General features: G+C 46.3%; 1 protein-coding gene across 1 annotated transcript in view; it reads left to right on the forward strand.

The window, feature by feature from the left end:
* Positions 1–21,909, forward strand: part of LOC138284181 (aminopeptidase N-like) — a 280,304-nt gene that overhangs the window by 245,268 nt on the left and 13,127 nt on the right. The window contains exon 18 of the mRNA XM_069222678.1: positions 18,658–18,798. Within this exon, the coding sequence (XP_069078779.1) occupies positions 18,658–18,798 (141 nt within the window). The remainder of the gene's footprint in view (positions 1–18,657; positions 18,799–21,909) is intronic.

The raw sequence follows: 21,909 nt of genomic DNA on the forward strand, positions 1-21,909 counted from the left end.
GGATGGTGTTAAGGCTGCGGTAATACCGCAAACAGGCCGGCGGTCAAAAAAAGTGAATTATGACCCTGGCGGAAACCACCAACAAAGACAGCCACTTTAACACACCGCCCGCCACGGCGGTACAGACAAACAGCGCAACGGTCACGCCAACAGACAGGCGGAGGACAATGTACCGCCCACACCATTACAACCCACCAATCCGCCACGTTTTCCGGGGCGGATTCACCATGGATAAAAACACAGCGGAAACAGCTTTTGCTATGGGAAAACGCTCACCTCAACACATCCCATGAGGAACTCCATGGAGCCGGAACTCCAAATACTACCTGCCCTTGTCTTTCTGCTCGTTTACGACCAACAGCGACGTAGGCGCAGAAGATACCGGTGAGTACTGCATCTACGACACGGGGAGGCAAAAGTTAGGGGGACACCCACCAAACACCCCCACCCTCGCATTAGACAACATACACACCAATGCACTCAAAAATATCACATTAACAACCCACAATCCCCCCGGAAGAATGCAAAGACAAAGCAAATTGCGGTCAAACATTGTAATGTGCCAATATACATGTCATACAAAAATATACTGATATATATCTCAAAATAACTCATAATTATATATACAATACAAGAAGTAGTGCAATGTCCGTGCACCAACAGTCCAAAAATGCATGGGCGAGGCCCACAATAGATACCTGGCCAAAATCGGAGAGAACACTGCCGGTACATCAGATAGAAACACTACAGGCACCTCAGGGGAAAGGTAAGGGGGGGCACCTCAGCCAGATCAATGCAAAGCCAGATCCACGACGGGGCTCCATGCCCATTGATGTATCCTGGGGAGTGCAAAGCCACAGTCTCTCAAGTCTCTACAGTGGGTGGCTTGCCCACTGTGCCATCCTGGGGAGTGCAAAGCCACAGTCTCTCAAGTCTCTACAGTGGGTGGTTTGCCCACTGTGCCATCCTGGGGAGTGCAAAGCCACAGTCTCTCAAGTCTCTCCAGTGGGTGGGTTGCCCACTGTGCCATCCTGGGGAGTGCAAAGCCACAGTCTCCCAAGTCTCTACAGTGGGTGGTTTGCCCACTGTGCCATCCTGGGGTGTGCAAAGCCACAGTCTCTCAAGTCTCTCCAGTGGGTGGCTTGCCCACTGTGCCATCCTGGGGAGTGCAAAGCCACAGTCTCTCAAGTCTCTACAGTGGGTGGTTTGCCCACTGTGCCATCCTGGGGAGTGCAAAGCCACAGTCTCTGAAGTAGATGCAGGTCTCCACTGGTTCTGGAGGGGGACTGGTGCCCAGACTGGATGAGTCTCCCCGTGAAAGTTCCTGTCCTGTCACTGTCCCAGCTGCACATGGGATAAGGATGCCTGATGTGGTGGTACATTCATTCCTACACGGTGCATGCCCTGTTCAGCAGTGCTTTGACATGGCGGTCTCTGGACTGTTCAGCTGTGCTTTGCCATGGCGGTCTTTGCCCTGTTCAGCGGTGCTTTGCCATGGCGGTCTTTGCCCTGTTCAGCGGTGCTTTGACATGGCGGTTCTGGACTGTTCAGCGGTGCTTTGCCATGGCGGTCTTTGCCCTGTTCAGCAGTGCTTTGACATGGCGGTTCTGGACTGTTCAGCTGTGCTTTGCCATGGCGGTTCAGGACTGTTCAGCGGTGCTTTGCCATGGCGGTTCAGGACTGGTCAGCGGTGCTTTGCCATGGCGGTCTTTGTCCTGTTCAGCGGTGCTTTGACATGGCTGTTCTAGACTGTTCAGCGGTTCTTTGCCATGGCGGTTCAGGACTGCTCAGCGGTGCTTTGCAATGGCGGTTCTGGACTGTTTGGCGGTGCTTTGCCATGGCGGTTCGGATACTGAGATTGGTGTGTGGCATGACGAACTCCATACTGGACATTGGTGTGTGGCATGACGTTCCATCATTGGCCAGCGGGGCTGTGGCATCCTGGCCCCTTCTGGGCTGTGACTCCGGCGGTGGTCTCCTGACCAGTAACGATAGTTGGGCCCTCCTGGGCTGTGACTCCGGCGGTGGTCTCCTGACCAGTAACGATAGTTGGGCCCTCCTGGGCTGTGACTCCGGCGGTGGTCTCCTGACCAGTAACGATAGTTGGGCCCTCTTGGGCTGTGACTCCGGCGGTGGCCTCTGGACCAGCAACGATAGTTGGGCCCTCCTGGGCTGTGACTCCGGCGGTGGTCCCTGGACCAGTGACGACGGTGCTGGCAGTTGTGTCTGGACCGCCGGAAATGATGGCGCACTTCTCCGCCGTGACACTCACAACAGGCTGGGGAGACTTCCTCTGGACCTTCCCCACCTTCTTTGGAGTTACAGCTGACTCACCAATCGCCTTGGATCCCATTTCACTTGTTGTCCCACCAGGAGTCTTGACACGGTCCCGTCGTCCACTCCCCAATTTCAGAGCCTTTACTGGGGGTGGGCTGCCATTGCCTTGGCTCCGGGTCCTACTGCCTGGCCTGGTGGACGGTGCACTCCAAAAACCTGGAACACGCACCACTGGTACTGGAGGCTTTTTGGCTAAGGCGCTACAACGGGACTGATGAATTGGAGGGGGGTGGCAAAAAGGTCAATTTGACATAGGGACAGTTTCTGACGGACACTGGGATGGGTAGCTGGAGGGGATCTGGGAGTGGAAGAAGAGGAGGTGGTTGTAGGAGGTGTCACTTTAGGTGTTTTGGGTGTAGGTGCAGGTGCAGGTACTGGAGGCTGTTGTGAGGTGGATGGATGTTGGGTGAGTGATTGCCGGCGTTTGTGTACTTTGGGAGGGGGCGTCACAGACACACTGGGAGAGGACACAGGGGATGTGTAAATGGCAGTGGAGGTGGTGAGTGCAGGTGAGCGGCTTGTGGTGCTGGGTGTCCTGGTGCAAGTCCTAGTGCCTGTAGATGTGGTGCATGCAGGTGTGTGTGTAGACGACACTGGGAGGGAGGAGGGAGAAGAGGAGGAGGGGGACACAGTGGAGGCAGTGGATGTTGCTGTGGCTGTAAGGGTGTGATGCTTGTGTGAGTGCCTGTGGTGTGTGTGGTGCCTATGTTTGCTTGAGCTACTTTTGGGTGTTGACTTGTGTGCATGCTGGTCTGTAGGTGTGCTTGGGATGGGCTGGGGTACAGGGGATTGGGTGTGGGTGGAGGAAGTTGGAGGGGGGAGGCTGGACACAGGGACAATGGCTGCCATCAGTGCTGTGGCCAGAGATTGCAGGATTCGCTGAAGGGCAGCCTGACCAGAATGAATGCCCTCCAGGAATGCATTACTGTGTTGCAACTGTCGTTCTACACCCTGGATGGCATTCACAATGGTAGGCTGCCCAACAGTGAGTGACCTGAGGAGGTCAATGGCCTCCTAACTGAGGGCAGTACGGGTAACTGGGGCAGGGCCTGAGGTGCCTGGGGCGAAGGTGATGCCCACCCTCCTGGGTGAGCGGGCACGGGGCGAATGCTGAGGGGCTGCTGGGAGGGCGGTGCTGGTAGGGGAGATGGCGGCTGTACCTGTAGAAGTGGGGCGCACAGATGGTGCCGCCACCACAGGGGAGCTCCCATCGGCGGACGAGTCTGTGTCGCTGGTTGGTGATCCGGTGGCCGACGTGAAGCTCCCCTCACCCTCCGTCCCACTGGTGCATTCAGAGTCTGTGGTGTGGCCCTCCATGGCCATGTGGGATGCAGCTCCCTCATGCTCCAGTGCCACTGTACCTCCGCCTGATGATGCTGACGTACAGAAGGGCAGGGAGAGCAGGAAAAGGGGGGGAGACAGAAGAAAGAGAGTTTTAGTGCATGGCATACTGCTACCGTTGGCAGACAAGACAGACGCAGCAGCCCCATGCAGTACGCCGTGCTCCTGGCCTCTGAACATGCAATTTATGGGATATGGCCTACATGGCAATGGTAGAAATCTGCGCACATGGATGGCAAAGGGGCAACTATACCTCAACTTGCCACTCTTCTGAGCTGGGGTAGAGTGCCACATGGCCTACATTACAGAGGGGCCTTGCCTACCTAACTCGCCCTGGCCTAGGGACACACACAGCCCACCTCCCCCACCCAGACCCCTCCACTGCACGCAAAGTCCGCTGAATGAGAGTGTACTCACCCCCTTGTGTCTGCTGTGATGTCCTCAAGCGCCCATCCAACTCCGGGTAGGCCACCGCCAGGATCTGGAACATCAGGGGGGTCATGGTGCGACGGGCACCCCTCCCACGTTGGGAGGCCATCCCCAGCTGAGCCTCCGCCGTCTTCTTGCTGCAGCGGCGAATGTCCTCCCATCTCTTACAGCAGTGGGTGCCCCGTCTCTGGTGGGCCCCCAGGGTCCGGACGTCCTTGGCGATGGCATGCCAAATGTCCCTCTTCTGGTGGGCGCTGACCTACATGACATGCACAAGGAAAGAGGAACAGTCATTACCTACTGCACCGTCAATGTGAGTGGCCCCCTCCCAACTCTGGCCATGTGGCCCATTCATTCCCATGCATTCCTGTTCTTAGAACTCTGTCCCCTTCCCTCTTCCACCCAACCCTGTCCACCCAGACCTAGCCCATACAACGTGTACCCTGTGTACTAACCTGTTGGTCTGGAGGACCGTAGAGTAGCATGTACTGGTGGAGGACCCCATCCACAAGTTTCTCCAACTCCTGTGCAGTGAAGGCAGAGGCCCTTTCCCCAGACGCAGCAGCCATCGTCGCTTCCAGACCGAGGTCACAGCAGCACTGGCAGTGTAGGTCCTCTCCTGTCGAAGGTCAGGTATCTAGTGATTGAACAGATATAAAATGGCGGTGACGTCCGCGGCGGTGGGCATCATCACCGGCGGCGCACCTGTTCATTGGCTCCTGGGACCCATAGGGTCCAATGTTAACCAATGCAGCATTGCGCCGCGGTCTACGACCGCCTACCGCGACGGTGTGTAACGCCAGCGCAGTTACCCCAAAATCCCATTGTCCCAGTTTAGAGGTCAGGCAGCCGCCATTTCAGGGGCCCACATGGCTTCATTTACTACTGCGTCACACATACCGAGGCCTACACTCAAAACATATCCAGGAAGGGTTAATTGTCTGGAGTAGTCTTGTGTGTGACTGTGGGTACATACCTGGAGGAATAGTGACTGTTTCTTCGCTGTTGTCCTTCTTAGGCACCGTCAGCTGGGACATATGGGAAGATGGCGGAATCCGCCGGTGTACCGACCGCTGGTGGACCTGTTGACAATGGAAGAGAGACATTTGATCGTCACCTACCGATTTGACCGTGCCACAATCCAGCAACTATGTACCCAGTTGGAGCCAGACCTGATGTCACCAATCCGCCATCCGACTGGAATCCCCCCTGACGTGCAGGTGCTGTCAATGCTCCATTTCCTTGCAAGTGGGTCATTTCAGACTACTGTGGCCATGCCATCAGGGATGTCCCAGCCTATGTTTTACAACGTGTTGTCCAGAGTGTTGTCTGCCCAGCTGAAACACTTAAGGAGATACATCATTTTCCCTGAGGTGGAGGATTTGCCTACAGTGAAAGGTGACTTATATGCCCTTGGACATATCCCCAACGTCATAGGTGCCATTGATGGGACCCATGTAGCTCTGGTCCCCCCCGCAGGAGTGAACAGGTGTACAGGAACAGGAAGAGTTATCATTCGATGAATGTCCAGATGGTCTGTTTGGCAGACCAGTACATCTTGCAGGTAAATGCTATGTTGCCTGGCTATGTGCATGATGCCTACATCCTGCGGAATAGCAGCATCCCTGATATGATGGGTGAACTCCAGAGGCACCGTGTATGACTATTGGGGGACTCTGGTTACCCCAACCTTTCCTGGCTACTGACCCCAGTGAGGAATCCCAGGACCAGGGAAGAGGAACGCTACAATGAGGCCCATGGGCGGACTAGGAGGGTGATCGAACGCACCTTCGGCCTCCTGAAGGCCAGGTTCAGGTGCCTCCATATGACAGGTGGGTCCCTATTCTACTCACCGAAGAAGGTGTGCGACATCATCATCGCCTGCTCCATGCTCCATAATTTGGCATTGCGACGCCAGGTGCCTTTTCTGCAGGAGGATGATCCAGATGACGGTGTTGTAGCAGCGGTGGAGCCTGTGGACAGTGATGAGGATGAAGCTGAGGAAGAAGAAACGACAACAGGGAGTCAGTCATACAGCAATATTTCCAGTGAAACAGAGGTGAGTACATTTTCAGGTTTCACATTATATTAACTTTCACACGTCTACCTCTATCCTGTACCTACATTTCACTCACTATTTGTTAACTGAGTTGTCCCCTTCCATTTCAGTTTCACAAATGTGGTAACCTACGTGTCAACAGCTTGCATCCTTGAAGGGCTCGTGATGTGTGACATTGATATGTAGCCTTCCAATGGGTAACCCATTTTGACACTGTAATTGCAAATACAAAGTTCAAAATCTTAGACTGACTCCAGTTTTTTTAGTGTTTCAAGGGTGTTTATTTAAGTGCTAAAAAATGAAGGGGGGTTGTGAAATGGGGATGGGTGATGGTGGAGGAATGTCCATGGCAGAGTCCAGTCTATTAGTCTCACAGGTACATTGCACATCTGGCCATTGGAAGTGGAGCTGGGGCAGTTCTGATTTGGACAGGGTAACAAAGTGGGACAGTGGGGGGACAATCAGGGTGGTCTTATTTCCTGGCGGGGGTCTTGCCATCTTGCTCTGTCCTGTTCCTGGATCTCAGGGACCGCTTGCGGGGTGGTTTGCCGTCTGCAGGGGGTGGGGTGCAGGTGTGGTGGTCCTGTGGCGGGGCGTCCTGTCCACTAGCGCCAGCGGAGGTGGTGGGCAGTTCGTCGTCCTGGCTAGTGTCAGGGGCCCCTTGGACTGCCACGGTGTCCATCAAGGTCTTTTGAATGTCCGTCAGAACCCCTACGATGGTGCCCAGGGCGGAGCCAATGGTCCTGAGCTCCTCCCTGAGCCCCAAATACTGCTCCTCCTGCAGACGCAGGGTCTCCTGCAACTTGTCCAGAACCGTTGCCATCGTCTCCTGGGAGTGGTGGTAGGCTCCCATGATGGAGGAGAGGGCCTCGTGGAGAGTAGGCTCCCTTGGCCTGTCCTCCCTCTGTCGCACAGCAGCCCTCCCAGTTCCCCTATGTTCCTGGGCCTCCGTCCCCTGGACCGTGTGCCCACTACCACTGCCCCCAGGTCCCTGTTGTTGTTGGGGTGGTGGGTTACCCTGGGTGCCCTGTAGTGGTGGACACACCGCTGATTGACCTGTCCTGGGGACGGAGGTATGGGCCCGCTGGGTGGGTGCTGTGCTGGTGTTACCAGAGGGTGGAAGTTCGGTGTTGGGTTGTGGCTGGGCAAGGGGAACCGGCTGTCCTGAGGCCCACAATGGTCCGGGCTGATCATCAAGATCCAGTAGGGCAGAGCTGCTGTCGTCACTGTGGGCCTCTTCTGGGGGTGGAGTGGTGTTGTCTGGACCCTCTGGTGTGGTGAAGTTCCTTCGGGTTCCTGCGGGGTATAAGTACAGGATTATTGCACGTGTGTGTTTCATGGTGTGCAATGGTTGGGTGTGCGTGAGCCCCAGTGCAGGCATTCCTGTGTGGGGGCTTGTGTGCTGATGGTTGGGGGGTGTTCTGGGTATGTGCAGTGGGCATGCTTTAGTGATGGGTATCCATGCTTAGTTGTGTCATGCAGGTCTTGGGGTTGGGGTGGGTGGTTGGTGTTATGGGTACATTAGTGAGGAGTTTGGGTGATAGGGGAAGGTGTGAGGGTGGGGGTCTGTGATAGCATGCAGGTAGGGTGGGGGATATGATAGTGAAGATTTGACTTACCAGTGTCCGTTCCTCCAACGACTCCTCCGAGGCCCTCAGGATGCAAGATGGACTTGCTCCTTCCATGTTGTTAGTTGTGGGTGAGGAGGTGGGGGTCCGCCGCCAGTCCGCTGTACCACGATGTTGTGCCTGGATACCGTGGAATGCACCTTCCCCCGTAGGTCGTTCCACCTCTTCCTGATGTCCTCCCTATTTCTTGGGTGCTGTCCCACACCGTTGACCCTGTCCACTATTCTTTGCCATAGCTCCATCTTCCTGGCTATGGATGTATGCTGTACCTGTGAGCCAAATAGCTGTGGCTCTACCCGTAGGATTTCCTCCACCATGACCCTGAGCTCCTCCTCGGAGAAGCGGGGGTGTCTTTGGTGTGACATGCAGTGGTGTGTGTGATGTGCGGGGTGGTGTATGTGGTGATGAGTGTAGGGGTATGTGGTGTTTTGTGCGTGGATGTTGTGTGGGTGATGGTGTAGTGTGCCTCTGTGTGATGGGGTTCTCTATTCTGTGCTCTCTATCTGGCCTTCTCTCTGAATTTTTGGTAGTAGGGGTTTGTGGGTGATGTGGGTGTGTGTTTTATATTGTATTGGATGTGTGGTTGTGGTGTGTGTATGTGTATCAGGTGTGTGTATTTGTCATTGTCCAATGTGGCAGTGTTTTGTATGTGTGTGTGTATTTTGAGCGCGGCGGTGTGTACCACCAATGGAATACCGCGGTTGAATGACCGCCGCGTGGATTCGTGGGTCGTAATAGCATTGGCATGTTTCTGTTGGCGTGAAGGTGGAGGATTTGTTTCCGCATGTTTATCGCTGACCGTTGGTGTTGCGGTATTGTGTGGGTGTCTGAATTTCGGCGGATTCCGTGATGTGTGTCATAATAGCTGTGGCGGGCTCCCGCGGCGGCGGCGGTGTATTGGCAGTCTTCTGCACGGCGGTAAGCACCTTATACCGCCAATGTTGTAATGACCCCCAGAGTCTCTTAGCCTTTGATGTATGATGTACTTAGAATGAGATATTTCTTCACAATTTGAAAAGAAAAATGTATTTGTTTATTAATCTGGGACCCTAGGGGGGAGCCTCAAGGCCTCCCCCACAGTCCCTGACTATTTATCTAATTTATTTTACACTATGCCCTTTATGGGCTATCTGGGACAGTAGGGGGAGCCTCAAGGCCTCCCACGCAGTCCCATTGCTCCAGCAACCAGGCAGTTGCTTTCAACAGCAGCTGCCTGGTTGCTGGAGCAATGAATTCATCTCTGTTCCCTGCACGCATATCAGTGTGCAGGGAACAGAGATAAAAACTCTGCTTTTTGAGAGCATAACCTGTTTTTATCTTTCTTTCTGGGACTTGGCTGAATCCGAGTTACAACATGGCTGCCAGCACTTCCTTGTTGAAGTGTTGTCAGCCTATCAGATGTCAGCACGAGATCGGAAGGGTTTACGGAGCTTTCACGTCCCTAAATGTATTTTTTTTAAATGTTCTTTACTTTCTCAAAAATTACTGCATGGATTTACATCAAATAATAAAAAGGTCACTTTCTGGACCAAGAGCTCCCTTTTTGCCATATTTGATGTAATTATGTTCAGTTGTTTGGGGGATGTTGCTGTTCAAAATCCCTATGGAAAAATGCATAGGCGAAAAAGCATTTTGGGTCCTCCCTTTTTTGTTGGCCCCGCTTGACTAATTACCTTGAAACTTCTACAGACAGCAGCTGATGTGAACATTTTGTGAAGATTTATCAACTCAGCCAAAGATAGAGGCAAGTCAAAAAATGCTTTTTCTATGGAAACTAGGGGCCTCATTAGACCAGACCATCAGGGACACATCAGGGACACAGTCGCGGTTGGACTGCCACCAAAGTGGCAGTCCGACCGCAACATTACGACCGTGGCAAAATCGCTACAGTTGGACCACCAGATTGCCGTCAGTCAACAGCCTAATGGTCTCGGCGGTTGTAATCCGCCAGGGCAGCACTGCTTGCAGCACTACCCTGGGGATTACAAGTCCCCTTTCCGCCTGGCTGATAGAAATGGGTGCAGAGAGGGGCCCATGGAGGCCCCTGCACTGCCCATGCACTTGGCATGAGCCAGGCAGGGGCCCCCATGGACAACCCCGTCGCGCTTTCCACTGCTCGAATTACAGGTAGCGGAAAGCGCCACAGGTGCTGCTGCACCCGCTGCACTACCACATTGGTGCCAGCTCAATTATGAGCCAACGTCAATGTTAAGGGTCCAGTTCACCGCAGGGCTGGCAGGCGGAAACACTGTTTCCACCTTCCGGCACTGCGGTGAACTCCTAATAGGGCCGGTGGTGTTCTGGACCCACAGAAGGGCCTGATGCTGTACCAGCACCTGGGTCCTAAATATTCCTCCCAGTAGTTTGTGAGCCGGGGACAAAGGATGAGCCACAACACTGGAGCTGGTTAGAAAAAAGATTTACTTGATGCTGGGAAACAAGGAAAGACATCTAATTTTGACCATACCAAAACTCATTTAAAGGATTACAATCACAATGAAAAAAAGATTAGTAATGCCCAAATCAACATGCTCATGCCCAGTGAAAATATTAAGTCACCCATTGACAATTCACAATCCTGAAAACAATATCAAACAAAATAAACGTATTACTATAAACACAGGCGATAAACCAATATTGTCCACCAACAAAAAACAAATATTGTGTTTGTGGTTGTTTGGACATTGTAAACATGAACTCCAGTTGTAGCCAGATAAACCATTATAATTAATGTCTGATAGTCATTAATTATAATGATGAACAGCTTTCAACTATTTGCAGCTTCAGTTGGGCTATAGTAGCACACTCAGTGTCCATTTAGTGATAGTCGTTCTATACCATACTGATAAATATAATCGTAACTCATAAGTCAAATGGCAACTACTCATCCAAGGTATTCTGACTTCAAACATCTTAGTCGCATCCTGTCTAACTGCTCATAACTCATAATCCTTAGTTTTGATTGAAGATCTAATAAAGGGAAAAAAACAATACATGAAGAAAGTAGAAAATTCATGTCAAACCCATAAAGAGACAAAACTCAAAAACTCGAAATCAAACTGACATAAAAGCTACAATACAAATCACTAACCTTGTTTACATATTAAAAAAGAGTGAGAAGGACACTCAACGTATAATATCAAGAGATAAATTCATTGTCAAATCCTACTATAAATAGACTGAAAGCTCTTCAGAATTCATGCCTCTTGGAGCTCTTCAACCAGCCTCCAAGATTAGCTGGGATTCTAAACTTCTCAAAGCAGACAACCTATTTCCCCCTTGTTGGTTTTTGGCCACAGAATCTAAAACAAAAAATGCATCCTGCTCCCAAACTCCTGTCTGTTTTTCATTGAAATGTTTGGGTGTGCCATATGATCCATCATCATTGGTTCTAGCCCACCAATGCTCTAAAATTCATTTGACCAGGATCATCGTGAGCACAATATACCAATGCTCACAAGGACACATGAAAACATACACTACATCGTCTATGGTGCAGGTGATGGATTTGGTTATGTTCCATTCTCTTAAGGTCCCTTCCAAAAAGGACACTAGTCACATTATTACTAATTGTACAGGCCTTACAGTGTCTGCAGATCCTAAAGCCTTTCAATTTTGATAACCATGCTCCACCTTTGGATTCTAGAAAATTATGGACCAGCATATCTCTCAAGGAATTGTTCCTTATGTATGTAACTGCAGAACTGATGCCTATCTTGTCCTTTAATCCTGGATCATGGAACGGAAAATACCACCTAATTCTCAAAATCCATTGGAGTTTCTTGACCCCCTGTGAATATTTTGTGATAAATCTGATGGGATTCTGCTCTCCCTTTCTTGGGTGCTCTGAAAAAAACCTGATCCCTGCTAACTAGGCCCACAGGGTCACTTGCAATTCTCAGATGTTTACGCTTAACCTGGAGAAATTCTCCGTAAGTGATACACCATCTGCAATTTGGAATTGCCTGCTGTTTCTTTCCTGAAAAGTTTTGTTTGTAAACATTGCCCAATTGCTGTCAACCTAACATCTAAGAAGTCTACCTTGTTCTTGCTCTGTGTCATCATACATTTTAAATTCAAACTATTTGAATTCAAAACTTTAGCAAACTCAAGAAGGTCTGTTTCAGAGCCATTCCATACACAGAAAATGTAATTGATGTACCAGAGCCAGATAATAATCTGATCGGTCCATCAGATTCCCAGAGCACATGCTCCTTCCACTGGCCTACCAATGCATTGGCATAGCTGGGGAAAATCAGGCACCCACAGCTGTCCCTTATATTTGCTTGAACATGACATTAATAAAGAGAACAATTTCTCAGTCAATCAAATTGTGATCATGGCAAGCAACATGTGTGTATGAGCCAAAAAATAAATTCCTCAAACTCGCAGAAAATATCTGCAAACTGCTAAACCAACATTGTGCTGAATGCTATTGTACAGACTCTCAACATTGAAACATGCCATAAATAAAGAATCCTCTGAGTGTTCCTCTTGAATTTTTGTAAAAAAATCTTTAGTATCCCTCACATATGATGTGGGATCACTTACAAACAGAAAGAAGAAATGATCTACATAAGTTAATATATTCTCAAAGAAACTGTTTTTTGAAGAGATAATGTGTCTCCCTGAGGATTCGGTGTTGCTTTTATGAATCTTAGTTAATAGCTAAAATATAGGTAACACTGGAAAATCATTTTGCAAATTCATCCCATGTCAAAGGTTGCTTATCATGCCACTCTTTCAGAAGCATGACATTCTTTCTGTAAATTAATATAATATATTCTGTCAGTGATAGAATAACAATCACTATTATTCAGTTGGTGTAATGCCTCATTAATGTGATCAGCTCTAGACAATATAACCACAATTCATCCTTTATCTGTGGATTTTTATAATTATAGTAGCGTCACTTTGTAGCTCCCTTAAAGCTCTCCATTGTTCCTGGGTCAAATTATGTGATTTGGGTGTCCCCCTACACATTGTCAAGAAATCTTTGGCCACCAAGTCACTAAACAAATCAATAGTATTTTTGGTGGACTTGGAAATAAATTTCAAAGGAAGCTTAAATTTAGTCTCAACCGACAGATCTGTAATGATACCAAACTCTTTCTGCAGAGATTCAATCAAAGGGATCAACACTAGTGTCATGATTCCCCCCACCCCAGAATCATCTGTTTTACTAAGATCAAAGAGGGAATTCAACAACTCAATATCCTCAATTAACAAATTGGACTGCTCAGGACCAGTTACTGCTTTGGAGATCTTATTGGGTTCACCTTTCAGTGTAAAGTAGTTGTGTAATTTTAACTTGCTTGCAAATGTGAACAGATTAATCTGCAATTCAGCATAATTGTCAGGCATACTAAAACAGAAGGATAATCCTAGTTTGAGTACATTCATCTCCACATAGGTCAGTTCACAGTCTGATAAATTAAATACCTTCAATTGTTGTTCAATGTCCTCACTAGTCATCATTGTTTCCTTTGGCCCAGCCTGCGTACTCCCATGGCATTGTTGCTGTTTTGCCCGTCTTTTATGTTGTTTTGGGGTCTTCTTCTTTTTCCTTTTTTGTAAAAGATGGTACCCCTCAGAAAAAGAAATTTGGCTGCCCCGGGGTTCAGTAGATTCCTCAGTGTATTCTAGGTCCAAACTTAAACTTGTGGTTGAATCGCTCTTTCTTTTGTCCATCCATTCCAAGGCCAGGTCTCTCGTTAATTGTTTTCGTGCCCCATCGAATTGTCATGCAAATTTCAAAATCCGTCCAGATTCGTAATCATTCTCGTCCCTTTTAAATTTTCTCTGCTTACACTGAATAATATCCTTTTTATATGCTTCATGTGTTCTTCCAACACTTTCAGGGCATCACTGACCCATCCTTGGTCTGCACTTGTTTTGATTTCCTTTGATGATTGATGACTTTGTTCCTACTAGGCATATTTCATAAGTATCTGTAGCATTCTTTTTGTGCATGCCTTAGAGTTTTTGGCCCAATCATCAAGCATTCTTGAATTTGGAAGCCCAACAGTCAGAATACTGAAAATTAGGAGGCCACGTGGAATTTGGTCCACCTCCAGATACTTATGTAATGATGCAGCCTCCCACCATCTGTTTATTTCCTTCTTCCAATTTTCTTTCCAATCGGTTAAGCTTTTGTTTTATATTTACAAGGGCATTCACTTTCCTCAAAGTGCCTTCCTCAGTACGTTCAGATTTAGAACAAAAAGTTGCAGCCGCTGAGGCTTCCTGCCCCTTGATTATGTCCCCCGCCTTTTACAAAACCACTTTGCTCTGGTGCGCTAAGGAAATTTTTCTGCAAACTGAGTTTGTTTTTTCTCTATTGCAAAGAAACTTGAAATTATGCACGATCTGCAGCTCCGCCAATGAACATGCCACCTCTTTGAGGGCACAGGACAACTGGAGCTAGTGAATAGAATTATATATATATATATATATATATATATATATACATATATATGTATATATATACATATATGTGTGCATATATATCGACACATACATATGTATACACACATATATGTGTGTGTGTGTTTTTAAATGTACTACATGCATTAATGATATTATACATATAATATGGCCCAGATTAAAGAAAAGTGACGCTTCATGTAATGAAGCTCCAGTTTTCTTACGCTCCATTTCACCATCCTAACACCACCATGCGTGCCGTATTTAACAAATGGCCCACCATGGCACAGGTTAGGGGCAATCGCATAATAATTTTTTAAGCTATTGTTGGCACTAATCCTACAAAATATATGAAGGCCCATTGTAAAAAATGGTGTGTCTCCTTTTATCGCCTGCTTTGTGCAGGTGTTAAAAATTAGGGGAAACAATGGCGCAGTGGAATCTCATATATGTCACCTAACAAGGGAATGCCCCCCTTGCATACATTATGCCTGGTGCAGGCATGATGTGGCGCTTGAGTTTCCAGAGTGGTGCAATGCAAGCATTGTGCCACTTTGTAAATATGATGCTGCATTTTTGCCACACTATTGCCACATTAGCATACAAAGTAATGATGCTAAAGTGGAAATAGTTGAGCTAGGCCCTCTTAAATTTGAGCATATATATTTAATGTGTACTGCTGGATCCCCGCACATGGGTGGTAATATTCAGTGCTTATGATTTTGAAGAGGATTCCCCTGGAAGAGAACTAGGATTACAGGTAAGTAATGTATCCTTCTATTTTAACATGGCTGCCAAATTTGCATTCTTTTATTATCTGGATGGCTTTTCCTCCTTTTTTGGTTACTCTTGCCCCAGTACTAGCAATCTCTGCCCTGAAGCGAGAATAATACCTGCTCAGCAATTCTTGAATGGAGAAAACACAGAATCCCATAAGCCTTTTAAATGCTTCAAAGAACCCTCCCTCACAATGTCTTGTATGTAAGGTCAATGGGAACTGTAATCATAACTGTACTGTTGAACATCTTAGTTCACATTGACAATTCAGTTTAATCATGTGCAAACTTAAATCTAACATGAGGCATGCCACCACTGTTTGCAATGTATGTACACCTTTATCGAGATTTCTGCCCTGGGGATGTTTCCATTTGCCCTCTTTTATCAGGAAGAGAGCAGTTGCCTTTTTGTGAACTCAGGACCAAAATCTTTGATTGAACATTTCCCACTGGTATTTTGTATAGAAATTTGTTAACACAGTTTTAGCACATATGACTCATTTTAGAACATTCTGCATTTGCCCACAAAATTGATAAGGGAAGTTTCATTTGTGACCAAAATTCCCTCTGACTCTTTCTTCTGTGTGTGGGAATGAAGGATCTGTGCACTGTAGCTGAGCCAAGACTAGTGAAAATCAACTGGGAAATTTAGCATGGTGCAAAAGATTGTAAAATTAGTGGTGTTTACTTTGATGAAGGTGTGTTTATTTTGAGACAGTGTATCAGCTTATAAAAGTCACTTTTGAGGCAACTGATTTAATGTTATTGCATCGCTAACCAAAATGGTTACATCAGTACCTTGTGCTTTGTGCTCATCTATCTCAAAAAGCTAATGACTGGCAGCATTTTTTACACATGGCCTATTGAAAATGCATAAGTCCAGACTGCCTTATTAGGACAGTATTGTCTGGCATAGCTCAACAACTGACACATTTATACACTGATGTTCAATGAAAATACTTTACCTTTTCTGTGATTATCTGGAGTATCTGGCATGGGCCCATTTTTGTCTGACCTATGTCATTTGAGAGTGATTTTACAATCATGATGGAGTGCTAGTCAGATACAGAAAACCAAGTTTGACCCAATCAGAAGTTTTATCTTTTGAATAAGGGCCTGATTTCTTGGTGGAGGAGTTACTCCGTCACAAATGTGACAGATGTCCCCTCCACCATATTACACGTTTCACAAGCATTAATGGAATTGCAATAGAAACAACGGGATATCCTTCACATTTGTGACAGAGTAACTCTCTAACCCGGGACATCTCCAAGCTGGAGAAATTTGAATTTCGTGCCTTGAGAAAGTCTCTTGCCTGGCTGGACACTTTTGGTGCCTTTACCCAATTGAAATTTCTGGGACTTGGATTCTTCCAGCAGGTCAAGGATACAGCCTCTACTGGAAGAGTGTTCCATGAACCCATTTATTTATCTGTGACATCCAGCTGAATCAGATTTCTCCGGGTGAGAAGTTCCATGAGAGAGCAACCATAATCTTTGGCCCAGCGGCAATGCCCCTTCATTTGATCAGCTAGGCAGGTTGGTCTCTGTCCTTCAGAGGTCTTTGAAGCCAACTAGTTTCCAAGTTCAAGGTTTCAGGATTTGTCAGGAGGAGTACACCTTGACACCAGCCAGGGGTCTAGGAAATTTGGGAACAGCATTTGGGGGTCAAGAATTGCTCCAGCAGGTGCCAGCAACACTGTCCATGACAGGTCCAGTTGGAGCTTGTCAACTGAGCAGTTGTAGTAATGATCTCTAGTAGATTGTTGTGCCCTCTAGCTTGAACAGTATGCTAGCCTTATGCCTAATGGTGTCTAGTTTTCTGTCCTCTGTACAAGAGGGAAAACAGGTTCTCCTTTGTAAGTTCTTCTGAAGCCACATGCAGAAAGTCCAGTCTCTTCTGTTCTTCCACTGGTTCAAAAAGTGTTCAGATGAGGGCCCTGAGGATGTCACATTTCTGCCTGGTACCATACTGTGGGTGGGGATGACTCCAGACCCCTCCCTAACCAATAGGGTAAAAGTATCCATTGTTACTAAACCTCCTTTGTACCTTACTGCAAACAAGCACACACTGCCCTTCCCTGCCTTCATATAAGATGGTGAAACCCTTTTCCCTAGGGAAAAGAGCAAGCCCTCCCTTGTGTTTACTCTAAACGAGTTCTGGTGCGAGTCTTTTCAGTTTAAAATTGCAGAGCCAGGCTACACATGGTAGACCTGCAGTCATGTTTACACTCACTGTAGTGGGTTACAGTCCACTTGTGTCATTTAACTTACAGGCCCTGGACCACCCCTGGATACTTTTGTACCATCTAGTAGGTACCTACAGGTACACTAAATATGCCAGTCAGAGGTATGCCAAAGTCATCATGTTGAAAAGAGGAGCACAGGCCAGTTGTTAGCAAGGATTCTACAGCCAGCAAAAACTGTCAATGCAAAACATATCTCCCATCTGCAAGATCCTGAGGACCACATGAAGCTCAATAACTGGCTCTTTGAATAGCAAGCTGAGGATAGACTCCAACCTGCTAAGTCACAGGTTACCCTCCAAAAAATAGTCATAATGTATCATAATAAACATGATATACACCAGCTCCTTCCCAAGCTAGTTACAGGTATAATGCTTAGAGCAAAAAACTGCCAACTGTTCCAGAAGTTTGTCTGTCCTCCAAAACAGTATCAATATTGTCAAACATGGTAGCCAGTATAAATTTACTAAAATCAACCAAATAGCGGCCCATTCTTCCTACTTCAAGGATTCCACCCAACTTCTAAAGATCATAACTCACCCATTGTATCTTAGTGCTGTTTAGGTTTCTGTTTCTCATGCAGCACTTTTAAGCAAACTGTAGATGTACATAGCGCATCCTTATTATTTAATATAAGGATGGACAGTACAACATCTAAACCAAAACAAATCCAGTGCAGCAAACTACACCCAGACAACTCCAACTGATTTGCTTTCATGAACTGCTTACTTCCTACAGTTGTCATTTTAGTGACACTTTTTTGCAATAATGTTAGGAATTAGTAGATGCATAAAGCAAACACAATATCCCTCCATTAATATGGTTTAGGGTACAAATTCAGATGTGTGTGACATCACCAGTGACAAGCACCTTAATTGGAATGAAAACAATGGTTGTCTCTGAAAGACCTGTGACCAAAGAAGCATATGAAGAAATCTTTTCCAAGAAGCTTAATCCTTGTAATTAATGGTGTGGCTTAAAAATGAAAACGAAGTCCTGTACTTAACACAGTGTGCTCTCTCATAGGGCACAGGGACTAAAACAAGCCAGACCTATGAGTTTGCCAATGTTTGTAAGTAATAGTACTGTTAATCTCTTCCACTTCAGCGTCCTCTTCCAACTCCAAACCCAGACACCTGTAAGCACTACAATATTGTGTTCAATCTCAGTTAACCGTTCACACTCTTGTACTACGATGAACACCAAACTACTGGGAACATAGCTTATGACTAATTTCAAAGTAACTTGGGTTAAGGAAAATATTCCAGTAAGTCATAATTAAAAAAATAATATATGATTAGGTATTTATTTTCATATGACATGAACATCATGTGCAACATGCTCCCAGTTATTGAGATTAGCTGCTGAAATGTTGCTCTCTTTAATACACAGCATGCATTTTATTGTCTTCATTAGGTATCTTGAGTACACATTGGATTCCACAAAAATTCGAAAGCAGGATGCTGCTGCAACCATCAGTTACATTGCAGGCAACACTATAGGACAGAGTCTAGCATGGGACTTTATCAGCGCCAAATGGGAGCAGATTTTCCAGCAGTAAGTTTCTTCTTTGTGACATGAATGAAGTAACTGTAGTTAATAAATGTATCTGTACATTCCAATCAAAACAATCTATTTCAGTTAGTGCTTAAATACCACTGTTGCTTCAAACACCTACATGGTATGTACATTTTTTTGAAGCAGAAGCATTAACCCACCAGACCATATTTCTAACATTGAATAATGAATGCAAAACCCAAAGCAGAATACATATTTCTCAAACTCAGCTTGGTTCTATAAGAATGTTCTATAAGAATGGAAGAATGGTTTAATAGCATGATGATTAGTGTAACGATTAACTTATTGAGACAAATGCAAACATGTTTAATTATCCAACTGGAGAGAGTGAGCAGTACTCTCATTGTTAGTCTGTCTATGCAAATCAAGTGTTATATCAGAATAAACTGAGAACTGGCAATTGTAAACCTATATTTCCCTGTATGTGTTTACCTTAGCAATGTAATGACAGTCGAAATATTTTAACTTGAAGGTTATTATAATACACCCAATAGGGGCTATTCATAAAGGTAAATTTAACCTGTGAGTGATTTACACAGGTAACTTTACCCTTACACTTCTGAGTATCTGTACCACCTTTTGCTATTCACCACTTATGAGGACAGCATTACTCAAAAGTGTAGACTCACATGTCTCGACCCTCTCAAAAAGAGTGGAGACAAATTCATGCATATGCTGTATTACCAACAACAAGGGCAATAGCACGTAAGGCATCACATATGATAAACCACTGATACTGCAACTATACTGCAAAACCCTCCTATAAAAAATAATGTAGGTAGGATCTTAAAAAGGAACAATATAGAAAATAATGATAAATTAAATAATGTATTTAAACTTTTGAAAAATAAATATAAATTAAATTGAATACTGAATATGAAATTAACTATAGGGCCACATGTACTGAATCACAATTAGGAAATCAGTATTCCTAATGTATGAAACTCTTTTGAGATTCATTAGCCATTCATAATGGGTTGCAAATAGACCTACATCATGCATATTAAAGAGGTAGGTCACAATTTGTGACCCATTAGGAATCACAGCATTCAGAGGGATGGTGGCCTGCTGGTGTCAGCAGACCACCATGTCTGTGAATGCTTTTTAATAAAGCAATCTTTTTGGAATGTAAATCTGTTTTTTTAAATGCAGGCCATTTTCTTTAAAGAAAACCACTGAGTGTTCTTAAACAATATTATTTTACATTCTCAAAGCGTAAGGGGTCCCTAGGGACTGCTTCCCCTTTGTAAATTGGTCACATATTACTGTTGTGTTACTGGAATGCAGTTGCAAAACAGTAATACATACATACCAATTCTGTATTTGGAAGGGACACCCTACTCAACTACTCAATCCCAAATGCAAAATGTGAGTCAGCAATAATTTACTGAATCACATTCTGCCTTTTGTATATTAGAAAACATATGTTACTGGTTGATAATGGCCCGGTTAGCATAATCAGGCCGTTTGCACTAGGAAAAATGCTTTGTGCATCTGATGTAGATTTTAAATACATATTTAATGCTAAACTATTTTAAGAACCTTTTAATAAAAATAAAAAAACACATCTAGCTTTCAATTTGATTTTAACTAATTCTATTCTACGTGGACCTCATAGAGCACAAAACTGCAAGGACCATATTTTTTGGAGGTGCCTGAAAGGGATCTTCAGAGCATTCTGCCCTGAGCAAAAGGTATTTGTTTCGTGAGACTTCACATGAGAGGAGGAGGCTGCTACTGACGGAATTATGAGGAGCTGTGAGGTAGTGTTTTTTCACTCTCTGCAATCTTCCCATCACTTCAATCCCTTCCCTCTTTGGCTTTGGCTTCTGTGCCATGGCGAGGCAGGTTGTAGCGGGTTGCAGCCACAGGCTCAGATAAAGTCCCATTGATGCCATAGCCACACCCTTAGGAGGGCAGCCAGCCAACCGGAGGCTACCTGCACATGCCTGCCAACCCTTAGACCCAGGGTGGGAGAAACAGGCAAGCGAACAGACAGCTGCTGGTGGCTGCGGGATGCAGGAGGTCTCTTGAGGCACATGGCTGCAATTTGAGGTGTGAAAGGGCAGACAGACGGTGAGGCTCAGAGTTGTGGGTCTCCTTAAAGAGGGACAGAAGTGGACGGCTTGCTCTCTATGGGAGCCTGCTTCCATCCTCTTGCCTTTCCCATGTCGTTGCAAGCTCCCGCTGGTAAAACCTTCCTCAAAGCAACAACTCAAGTGGCAGCGGTGGCGGGCGCTCAGACACCATGCCTGTTTTGAGTCTCAAGTTGTTAATATTACGTTTTAGTAAGTTGTATGAGAATTCTTAGCTGCCACTGCTTACTTGCTACTAGATTTTGAAAACAGATTCCTGTTCTTTGAGGATCATTACCTGTTGCTTCCTGCTTCCTGCTATCCGCTGCGTAAAACTGCTCCCTCCACCACTGCTTTACTACATTAATTCATCATGATGAAATCTGAGTGACTGTAAACAAATCAACAAAGCATTGCATAAATTCAAAAATTGTTATATAACCCACTTTAGCACCCTAGGACCCTGTAATCTCTGGAAACAGGAGCTGAGAGTGGTGTTGAATGGTGCTGAATGACTTTGTGTGCTCATGCCCCCCCTTCAAAGCCAAGGATTATCATTAGGAGCGATAAAGGGCTGTGGCAGAGCAGAATGGGAAAAAGGCAGAATAGCTGGAGCGAATTGAAGTAAGCAGACTAAAGAATAAAAGGAACGAGGGGGCTAAAATCATCATCTGCCTGCTTGTGCCCCCTCCCTGAGACACATTTTCTGGGGTAAGCTAATGGCGCAAAGGAGAGGTAAGGTGGTACAGTTGCATCTGCTTTTAAGCAGCTTCAGTGGGGCAATAGCAGAAGGAGTGATAGACACCAGGCTGACAGGTGACAGTCTTGACAGTCTTACTCCCCAATCCTATATCCTAATTGGCTCCAAAGTGGGGCAAAAGGGCTGAAAGCGAGGCTTGGCCAAAGTTGTGCCCAAAGGATAAAACTCCCTGAAACACGCAGGTGAGCAAAAAGCTGGTGGACTAGAAATCGGAATTGCATGGTCAAAAAGTGGCCACAAGCAGGGGGTAGTGTG

Source organism: Pleurodeles waltl, chromosome 3_1 (assembly GCF_031143425.1).
Source record: "Pleurodeles waltl isolate 20211129_DDA chromosome 3_1, aPleWal1.hap1.20221129, whole genome shotgun sequence".
Classification (NCBI taxonomy): domain Eukaryota; kingdom Metazoa; phylum Chordata; class Amphibia; order Caudata; family Salamandridae; genus Pleurodeles; species Pleurodeles waltl.